Source organism: Dreissena polymorpha, chromosome 9, assembly GCF_020536995.1.
Source record: "Dreissena polymorpha isolate Duluth1 chromosome 9, UMN_Dpol_1.0, whole genome shotgun sequence".
In the NCBI taxonomy this organism is placed as follows: Eukaryota; Metazoa; Mollusca; class Bivalvia; order Myida; family Dreissenidae; genus Dreissena; species Dreissena polymorpha.
The window spans coordinates 60,797,644-60,808,303 of NC_068363.1; the positions used below are offsets into that span (position 1 = coordinate 60,797,644).

At 33.2% G+C, this 10,660-nt stretch overlaps 1 protein-coding gene across 1 annotated transcript; it reads left to right on the forward strand.

Annotated features, from left to right (window-relative positions):
- Positions 1-1,449: 1,449 nt before the first annotated feature.
- LOC127846089 (uncharacterized) lies at positions 1,450-2,054 on the forward strand. Its single transcript, XM_052377267.1, has 2 exons — positions 1,450-1,644; positions 1,758-2,054. Exons 1-2 carry the CDS (start codon positions 1,450-1,452, stop codon positions 2,052-2,054), a joined length of 492 nt encoding a protein of 163 aa, XP_052233227.1.
- Positions 2,055-10,660: the final 8,606 nt, after the last annotated feature.

Here is a 10,660-nt window from a genome sequence, read left to right on the forward strand (position 1 = left end):
AGTAGATGAGTGATGTTGAATGGCAAATTTAGAGATGAAGTAACCATTCAATTATTATTCGTAACAACGTCTATTATTGTTTAGTGAATATAATATAATTTTCTGCAATGATGAATAAAAAAGATTATTGTTTAAGACAGACATTACAGCGTGATTGATCAACACTGTCGTGTCTTGGAAATAATTCATTCATCTTTAACACTTGTTGAACAATTGAATTGCACACAGTGGATATAAAAAAGCATGTTTTAAAGTCCCATGTGTCTATATATTCCAAATAGAAGCTCTTATAATACCTCAAAACAAACAATATTTAAGTCCTTTATCAAATTAATTATATCTCTATCTTTTATTGTTATAGTGTCATGAAACACCCAACGTTCAAGGCATGTTATGGCTTTCTCTTCATTTCAGAATGTAGAGTTATTTTAGAGGTGATTATGTGCTCTTTCCAAAAATTGAATAAACAAGATATGTAAGGCAACCTCTGAGAACTTCCATTTGCTCAAACACAGGCATTATATAAACACAGGAATTTGGCAACGAGATTCCGAAATAAGTACAGTACTTGAACAAATGCACCCCAAACGTTCATATGTAAACGTAGCCCTGAATGAATGGCACCAAAATGTTGCAGACACACATAGGATACAGGAAATAACCACAAAGGGCATGTGTGCGAAATGGCTTTTACATCAGAAAAGGAAATGAACTCTTTAGAAAAAGAAACCATTTTGATTAAGCTGAATGTAATATATAAGCCATAGGAATCGAAATGGCTTGAAAGGTTTGGCTTGAAAGAGTTCTGCATTCTGGTTAGTTTACCCAGACTACAATACTTTGACAAATCAGTCATCTGAAAAAATCGCTATTTTTTATATGTATGACTATTGCATTTAAAGGTAACACTCGTGCTGAATATCACGAGGCACGTGATTGCGCGGGAAAAGGACTGTTTTTTCAGTGTCGAGAATTGTGATCAAAAATTTAATCTTTAATTACGTTGGAGTGCTTGAAATATTGGGAACTATGTGAATTTATATTCTACGTTGTCAGTTCTGATGGGTCGTCATAAAAAATAATAAAAGAAAATATCGGAATAGTAGTGGTAATGATATTTTAAATCAGAACAATACAAAACTACCAAAACCAAGAGTCCCGTCAAGTGAGATCAAGATTTCGGACACTTCGTTCTCAGTTAGTGATTTACTTGGGCTAACAAACTCTGTGCTATATGGGGACGATAATAGTGATGTGAACAATATTAGTGTTTTTCTAAACAACGGCGAATCCTGCAATACACCGCAGAGCAGCACCATGGCGGGAGCACAACCAACACTACAGGACGTCATGAGTGCATTAGGAGTTATAAGTGGGGGGGGGGGGGGGGGGGGGGGGCTTACTTCAGTGGAAAATAAATTACAATGCCTTGATAAGATGGACCAACGTATGGCAGTGTTGGAAAAGGACACGAAAACCCTGTGGTTGGCCCTTGAAGACCGCGTCAAAAGGGTTGATGAGCGCGTGTCAAAACTAGAACACTCAACTGAGGGGGCGGACATAGCTGTGGCACATGTCTCAAGTAGGATTGACGACCTCGAACGGGAGCGGAACAGCCTTCGGGAGGATCTTACCAATAGCAAAGTATGCGAAACAATCTCATTTTTACTGGTGTGCCGGAAGTTGAGAGTGAGTCGCCTGATACTACAGAATAAATTCTTAGAAAACATCTTACAGATGCGCTTTAAATCGCTCAGGAAACGATGGCCTCTATCAAGTTCGAGAGGGTTCACAGATCGCCGGGGGAACAAACTCGTGGTAAAGCTCGCTCTATAATTATAAAATTTGCATTTTTAAAAGACAAAGAGTCGGTGCGTCGCGAGTGGAAACAGTTAACTGGTACCAACTATAATGTGTGGGAACAATTTCCACCGGAAGTGGTTGCTAAACGCCGGCAGCTGCTTCCAAAGATGAAAGAGGCCAGATCGAATGGGAAGCGATCGTGGATTTCATACGACACTCTTTACGTCGACGGGCGACCAGTGCGTGATTAGGGGCACGGCGAAGGAGAAATCGCGGAACGTAAATGGTCTGACCAATTGTAAAAAAGTAATCCTTCTTTTGTTAATATTTTGTGTTCCTATGATATATGTTTTTGTACGAATCTTGGTCGCATAGTTGTAATGATATCGATTTGAGTGGGTACCTTTATTTTAATTTCTTTAGAAAATTCCAACATAAAAAGTCTCGCAGAAATAGGGGCGGCATTGTTGTATATATTTAAGAAAAATTACTTGATGGAATTGCTATTGTTAAAAATCATTATGATACAATTATCTGGATTAAACTTTAATCCACATTTTTTAATATCTCTGAAGATTTTTATATCTATGGAACTTGTATATGGGGAATTGATTCTCCAGTTTATAACACATTTAATGTAGATTTATTTGAAATTTTAGAAAATGATATAACTTTCTTTTCGGAGTTTGGCAAAGTGTTTGTTACTGGTGATCTCAATAGTAGAATTCGAAATAAATGTGATTATATATTACATAATAAAATTAATACTGTTAATGATGATGTTGATTACCACCCAGATATTGCCACTGTTAGGGCCTCAGTAGATTGTTCACTAAATGATCATGGAGTAAGATTACTAGATCTATGTAAATCCAATTATCCTGTCACTTGTAGTTTTGTCAACTAAAATTAAAAAGTTATAGATCGTTGTTTATGCTAGGTTTCAACTAACAATATGCTTAAATATTTTTACTAAACCTATATTATCCAACTGTCTCACCCCCGTTATGTTTCACTTTATTTTTCTTATCCTTTTTGTTTTTTGTGCATTTTAAGTCCTGTCCAGCATATGTCAAGAAGTTGCACGAAATGTAATTTATTTTGGTAAAACCTCAGGGCCATTCAGTCATTTATGTTTGTGTGTTAAACTTTTACCTAATGGGTAACGATATTGCTGCTTATCGAATGACTGTGGGGTTATTTAATTTAAGTGAATATTGTTGTCGTAAAAAATATTTTACATGTGGAGTGCAACAAGCGAATTTGTACTACTTTTCTCACCCTTTTCGGGCTATCGCGCCCTTTTTCAGGCTGCATTACTCGACCGCTTGTCTTTGAAATGATTCTGTTATTAATTGACGCGTTACGTTTTCTTTAATTTTTATCAGGGGATATTGAGTTAAATCCAGGACCCAATTATAAGGCACTCAGCGTCTTGCATTTGAACGTGCGGTCAATACGTGACAAACTTGATTATGTAGCAAGTAATCTGTGTAATTTTGACATTTTATGCTTCACGGAAACTCATCTAACTGATGTTGTTCCCGATAATGTTTTAACAATTGAAGGTTTTAATACAGGTTTTCACCGTAAAGATTATACACCTCACTCCAGCGGCTTATTCATTTATGTAAATGAGTCTTTACTGTCGCGGTGTGTTATTGAGTAAGAATGCCCCAGTGTGCATTCATTATGGATTGAACTTAATACTGGCTACTTTTCCGCTTTACTTTGCTGCTTTTATCGTCCCCCGAACTCAAATGTATCTTTTTGGAATTACCTCGAAACTAATATTGACAAAGTCTTGGATATGAACCAAAATGTTATTATGCTTGGTGATATAAACGAAGACCAACTCAAAAACTATACCCGTCTTAAACAGTCATTTGCAATATTTAATTTAAGAAACGTCATTAGCAACTAGAGTCACTGCCAATACTTCTACATTAATTGACCCCATAATTGTCTCCGATAATTTAATTGTATTGAACAGTGAGGTTATATCAATTGATAATTCCGTAAGTGATCACCATGCCACGGCTGCGCACATTAAAGTCCCGACAGTGATAAGTAAATCGATGCAGAGACATGTATGGTTGTACAAACGAGCTGATTTTCAACGTCTAAACACTTTAATTAACATCGAAAATTGGAATTTTATAACAATGATGAGCGTAGAAGATGCTACCACTTTATTCACGGACAAACTTTTAGAACTTTTGAAATTATGTATTCAATTTAAATTAGTTACAGTCCGTCCCAACGATAAACCTTCGTACGACTCTATGATACGTACATTTTCACTTAAACGCGACCGACTTAAAGCTACCGCTATAGAACAACCTTCTGAAAACAACTGGGCTAAATTCAAACACGCTCGTAACAGAGTCAACAATATGATCAAACATGCAAAGGTACAATTTTACTCCAATATTGAAACTACATTAACTGATTTAAAATCAAGCAATTCAAGGCAATACTGGAAGATGTTAAAACATCTCATACACTCGCATTCACACTCTGATGTGATACCACCCCTAAAATCTGTCGACTTACATGGAAACGTAACTATATATACTTCTGAAGAAAAAAAAGCAACGTGCTTTAACAATTATTTTGTTTCCATTTCAACTTTAGATTCATCTTAGGGAGTTCTTCCCGCCCATACTCAGTTTCCATTTGCCAGTTTGCAAAATGTGTCCATTACTGAAATTGAAATAATCGATTTAATAAAAATTTTAATAACCAACAAAGCTGTTTCCATTTCAACTTTAGATTCATCTTCGGGAGTTCTTCCGCCCCTACTCAGTTTCCATTTGCCAGTTTGCAAAATGTGTCCATTACTGAAACTGAAATAATCGATTTAATCAAAATTTTAATAACCAACAAAGCTGTTGGTGAAGATTTAATCAGTCATCTTGTTCTTAAGCGTACTTGCGAGTCTATTTCAAAACCATTATGTCTTTTGTTTAATAAATCACTACAAGAATGCACATTTCCTTCATTATGGAAAAATGCAATTGTGATGCCCTTATTCAAAAAGGGTGACTCGAACATACCTTCAAACTATCGCCCAATCTCTCTATTAAGCTGTTTAGGAAAACTTATGGAGCGTGCTGTATATAAACACTTGTATAACCATTTTATTGCACACAATTTAATTTATTGCAAACAATCAGGATTTCTTAGAGGACACTCAACAGTCTACCAACTCATTGATATATTTGATCAAATAGCTCGATCTATTGACGACAAGAAACCAAAAAACGAAGCTATTCTATTCACAACACAAAAGAATATTCCTTTTCCCAAGTTAATGTTTGGTAATATACCCGTAACATTTGTTGATGAACACAAACATCTCGGTCTAACGCTGAGCAGCGATGGTAAATGGAACAACCACATAAATAATATACTGACATCTGCGTCGAAAATCCTCGGCGTTATGCGTAAAGTTAAGTACAAACTATCAAGAAAATGTCTTAATCAAATATATTTTACACATTTGCGGCCATTATTAGAATACGCGTGTGTTGTATGGGACGGTTGTTCATTGTACGACAAGGAATTACTTGAAAAAATCCAAAATGAAGCCGCGCGTATTGTATCAGGCCTAACCAGATCCGTCTCACTTAGAAACCTTTACAATGAAGTTAAATGGCCATGTCTAGAAAAACGACGAAATTATCTAAAACTAATTAATATCTACAAAATGCATAACGGCCAGTGTCCCAATTACCTTACTAACCTTCTCCCACCAACAGTTCATGAACAATCCTCTCGTAATCTTAGAAACGCGGAAGACTATACTATTTTATCAAGAAGAACTTTACTTTATTCGCGCTCGTTTTGACCATCTGCAATTAGTCTATGGAATTCGTTACCTATTGATATACGAAACATTGACACCATTTCGAATTTTAAAACCTCATTGAAACAATTATTTGATTTATGCGAAGATAATCCTCAATACTTTTACACTGGGGATAGACACTCATCAATTTTACATGCCCTTTTAAGAAATAACTGCAGCAACCTTAACTCAGACTTATTCAATAATCATTTAAAAAACACTCCCCTATGTGCGTGCGGAAATGATGTTGAAAATGTTGAATACAGTTTTTCAAGCATATGCGATTGTAATGTTCACGATTTTAATGTATTTAGCGATCACGCCCCGTTACAGTTTTCATTGTTATGTAATAACGCATCGTCTGAGTATAAGTCTTACACTCTTGTTAAATATAAATGGAACGATGCATTACGTGGGCAATTTTGTTCAGGTATTATTTGTATGCTACCTGTTTTTAATACTATTGTACGGCATATTGATTATTCAAGTAGAACGTCTATTAATGAAGTGTTGAATAGATTTACTGAAACTGTTTGCAGTGATGCTGACCCGTTATTTTCTAAAACATGTGTTCATAAAACAGATCCTAGTTTTCATGTAAATAACTGTATGAAGAATGCAGATTGGTTTGATCGCGAGAGCAATGAAGCACAAACATTGTACCATGACGCTTTACGTATTTTTAACTCTAGTAAAACAGATATAAACAGAGAGCACGTATTTATAAAACGTATTATAAAGACGTAAGAAAAAGGCCTGTTGTTTTAGGCAAAAAATGATTGAGATTGAAAATTTAAGAAAACACAAACCAAGAGACTTTTGGCGATTTTTCAAATAAAAAAATAAGACTGTAAACAATAAAATATCGTTAGAAGAATATTCTTTTTTTTTTTGAAAACCTCAGTAGCAATATGTCGGATTTTTGTAATAACGAAGCAGAAGATTTTTGTTTAAAATAATGATTTTAATTTAGAAAATTCTGTATTCCCAGAACTTGACGTACCTATATATGTTGAGGAAGTTCGCAATGCGATTAAACATTTAAACCGAAATAAGTCATCGGGTAGTGATTGTATGTTGAATGAATATTTTCTTGAATGTAGTGATATTTTGTCTGCACATTTGTGCGATGTGTTTAACAGTATATTTGTATCACGCTTCTTTCCCGATAAATGGACAGAATGGGTTATAATCCCTTTACACATAAAAAGGAGCTGCTAATGATGTTAATAATTATAGAGGGATTACGTAAGTAAGTTGCTTCTCAAAACTATTTACCACGATTTTAAACAAGCGCATTGAAACTTTTTGCAATGAAAACACTATTATTTCGGATGCGCAGTTCGGATTTAAAAAAGGTTATTAAACTATTGATGCTATTTATATATTGATGTCGATTGTACAAAATTATTTAAATGAAAATAAACGTCTTTATGTTATAAACGTCGATGTGTTAAAATGTTTTGATAGTATATACCGCAATGCATTATGGTTGAAAATGTTTAAGTCTGGTATACAAGATAAATTGCTTAGAATAGTGTAGGATATGTATGCGAATGTTAAGTCACGTGTTAAAACATGTTCATCTTATTCAGATTACTTTAGTTATACGGTTGGACTGAGGCAAGGGGAGGTAATGTCGCCGATTGTTTACTTTATTTGTTGAAGATCTTGAACTTTACCTACAAGATAGCATTAACTCTGGTTTGAGTATAGAAGATATTGTTTTGATCTTATTATTATTTGCTGATGACATGACCATTTTAGGCAAGTCACCTGCTGAAGTCCAATCACATTTAGATAAATTATTTGTATACTGCATTGCTCGGGGGCTAAATGTTAACACTTCAAAAACTAAAATAATGGTATTTCGGAAAAGAGGAGGATTAAAAGAAAATGACAAGTGGTCATACAACGGCAATGATATTGAAGTTGTTGATAATTTTTACTATTTAGGCACGGTGTTGAATTATACTGGAAGTTTTAAATTAAACCAAGAACATTTAGTTGGTTAAGCCCTTAAAGCAATGAATACATTAATGATAAAATGTCATGACTTTGATTTAAAACCAAAAATATTTTGTAAGTTGTTTGACTCCTTTGTAGGTTCTATATTAAATTATGCTTCAAAAGTGTGGGGTTTTTACAAAGTCAGATGATATTGAACGCATACATTTAAAATTTTGCAAACGATTGCTTCAAGTTAAAATAAATACATGTAATGCTGCTGTTTATGGAAAATTAGGTAGATACCCATTGTTTGTAAACAGGAGTGTTAGCATTATAAAGTTTTGGTTTAAAATTCTTAACAATGAAAATATTATTATGCAAATTGTTTACAAACAAGCTTTAAACGATTGTAATAAAGATTATAAAAATTGGGTCACTGGTGTTAAAAAGATGTTAAATAATTATGGATTTGGTTATGTATTTGAAAATCCAAACGTTGTGCAAGTAATTAGTTTTGTTAGAGAGTTAAAATGCAGACTTGTTGACAATTTTTAACAAGAATGGTATGGTAAAATGAATAACAGTTCTGTATTATATATGTATAAAATGTATAAATCCTCTTTGGAATACGAAGAATATTTAGACTTACTTCCTAGACGTCTGCGTTTATTTTTTGTAAGATTGAGAGTCTCTGCACATCCACTGAGAATCCAAACTGGCAGATATGCTCAGAACAACATTCCACGAAATGAACGTTATTGTTTGTGTTGTAATTCCGTTGATTTAGAAGACGAATATCATTTTATATGTATATGCCACTGTTATTTAGATTTAAGAAAAAGATATTAGTCGTACATTTTATATTTACCCATCTGTGTATAAATTCCACGAGTTATTAGTTTCCAGTGATAGATTAGTAATTTCAAAAGTATGTAAATATATCAAAGAAGCTTTAGTCATAAGAAATACATTACTAAAAAATATTGTTTGATAGATTTCATCACCCCTTGATAGAACTTACACGTTCTTGACATATATTGTGTTTATTTGTAACTGTATTTTGTAATTGACTTTAATGTTACATAATGATATGTTATTACTCGTATTCACCTGACAGAAAATAATGTGTATATTTGAGTTAAAGACGATGTACTGTTGTATAAGTTTGAATAAACTATATGTCTGTCTTTCTGTCTGTCAATTTTGTTTATTGTATTGATTTGTGATATGTATGACTTAAGTTTAATTAATAGTTATATAAACATCTCAGTTAAAGGGGCCTTTTCACAGATTTTGGCATTTTTTAACTTATTCATTAAATGCTTTATATCGATAAATGTAAACATTGGATCGTAAAAGCTCCAGTAAAAAATCAAGAATAAAATTAAAAAAAGGAAAAGAACATTGCCCGGACCAGGTTTCGAACCAGTGACCCCTGGAGTCCTGCCAGAGTCCTGAAGTAAAAAACGCTTTAGCCTACTGAGCTATTCCGCCGAGTACACATGCTGAACGTATTTTATACGTTATATAAGCAATCTTCGTAGTTTCACAAAATTTAACGACAAAAACAGAACTCTCCAAATTATTCAATCTTTTCGCGTTGCAACGCTTTATAATTTTTAGGTTTTAAAATCGTCAAAAGATGCATATAATGGCTCTATTAGACCATGGAAAATGTTCAGTATTACTGTTTCCTCACAAATATCATAACTAAAACGAAAATTTGCGAATCTGAAACAACTTTTTTCACTTTTGTCAATTAACCAAAGCGTGAAAAGATCCCTTTAATGATGAATGACTTTTTTTCGGCGCCAAGAAGGCAAAAACTCAACTGAGCACTGACAGGCGTTATGTGAGCGCTCCTTGTGCGCAGCATTTCTATTCTTAGATATGCGCTGCTCAGAAATATAATTTAGCAATTAACTTAAAGTATAAATTGAAATAACATTTCATTTTTTTTTAATGAAATTGACTGATATGAGATATTTTATTACTGTTTAAGGAATTTGTGAAAATACGTATACTTGATCTATGATTGTATGATTGTATGCTAGCGTAATTTTTTGTTTATATAATGGTTGAGTTTGTTTTTTTAAAATTAATTTGACCTTGTGTAAACACGTTCTCATTATAAAGCATTGTGATTAATAGAAATCATAGCACTATTTTAAATATTGAGTAAATACTTTCCCGCTATTAGAGAAAAACCACAGTTACCAATCGGATCGCTACAATATATTTCAGCGTGTTACGGCTTTCTTTATTACAGAAGCTTATTTTTCCTTATTAATACAATGAATCACAATAGTATCTATAAAAATGGATGCCTACAGCCCGGAATAAAATAGTTGAAGCAAATATCATATCCACAAAATTATAACACAATGAAATTGAAAATAATATCAAAACAATATCAATACCACAAATACTTTTCTTTTTGACCTTATAAAAATTACGACATTTCTGCAGTGAAATAGCAGCAGTGAAAATAAAAAAATCGTTATTTTCACCGGTGAAAATAACACATTTTCGGAAAAAAAACTTTTTCTTTTTTTATGTTATCTTATCAAGATTAACTTATATATATATTATGATCAAGAGAGGAAAAAACGATATTCTATCGAATCCAACACATTTTCTTTTTGTTTTATGCTTTTTTCACCGTCTATTTACATTGTAAAAGAGTTCAACCGGCTAATTTCGCTGGTATAATGACGTTATTTTGTGTATTGAAATTTATTAAAGCACGCCACGGGAGAAAGGATAACTTTTCAGCGAATGGGAAACAGCTGTTAATTATTTTCTTGAAAAAGGGGCATGAAAGAAAATAAAATTTGTTTATGTCAGTGTAATATCGTTTTTTATTTCACTCGTGATCATGGACAAATAATATATTCATTCGGGGCTTCGCCGCTCGTGAAAATATATTTTCTATGATCAGTCGTGAAATAACAATCGCTCTTGCACTGACATGAACTAATATCCTCTATATATTACACAAATCCTAAAATGATAACACAAATTTATACGCATATATGATGATTTCGTTTTTCG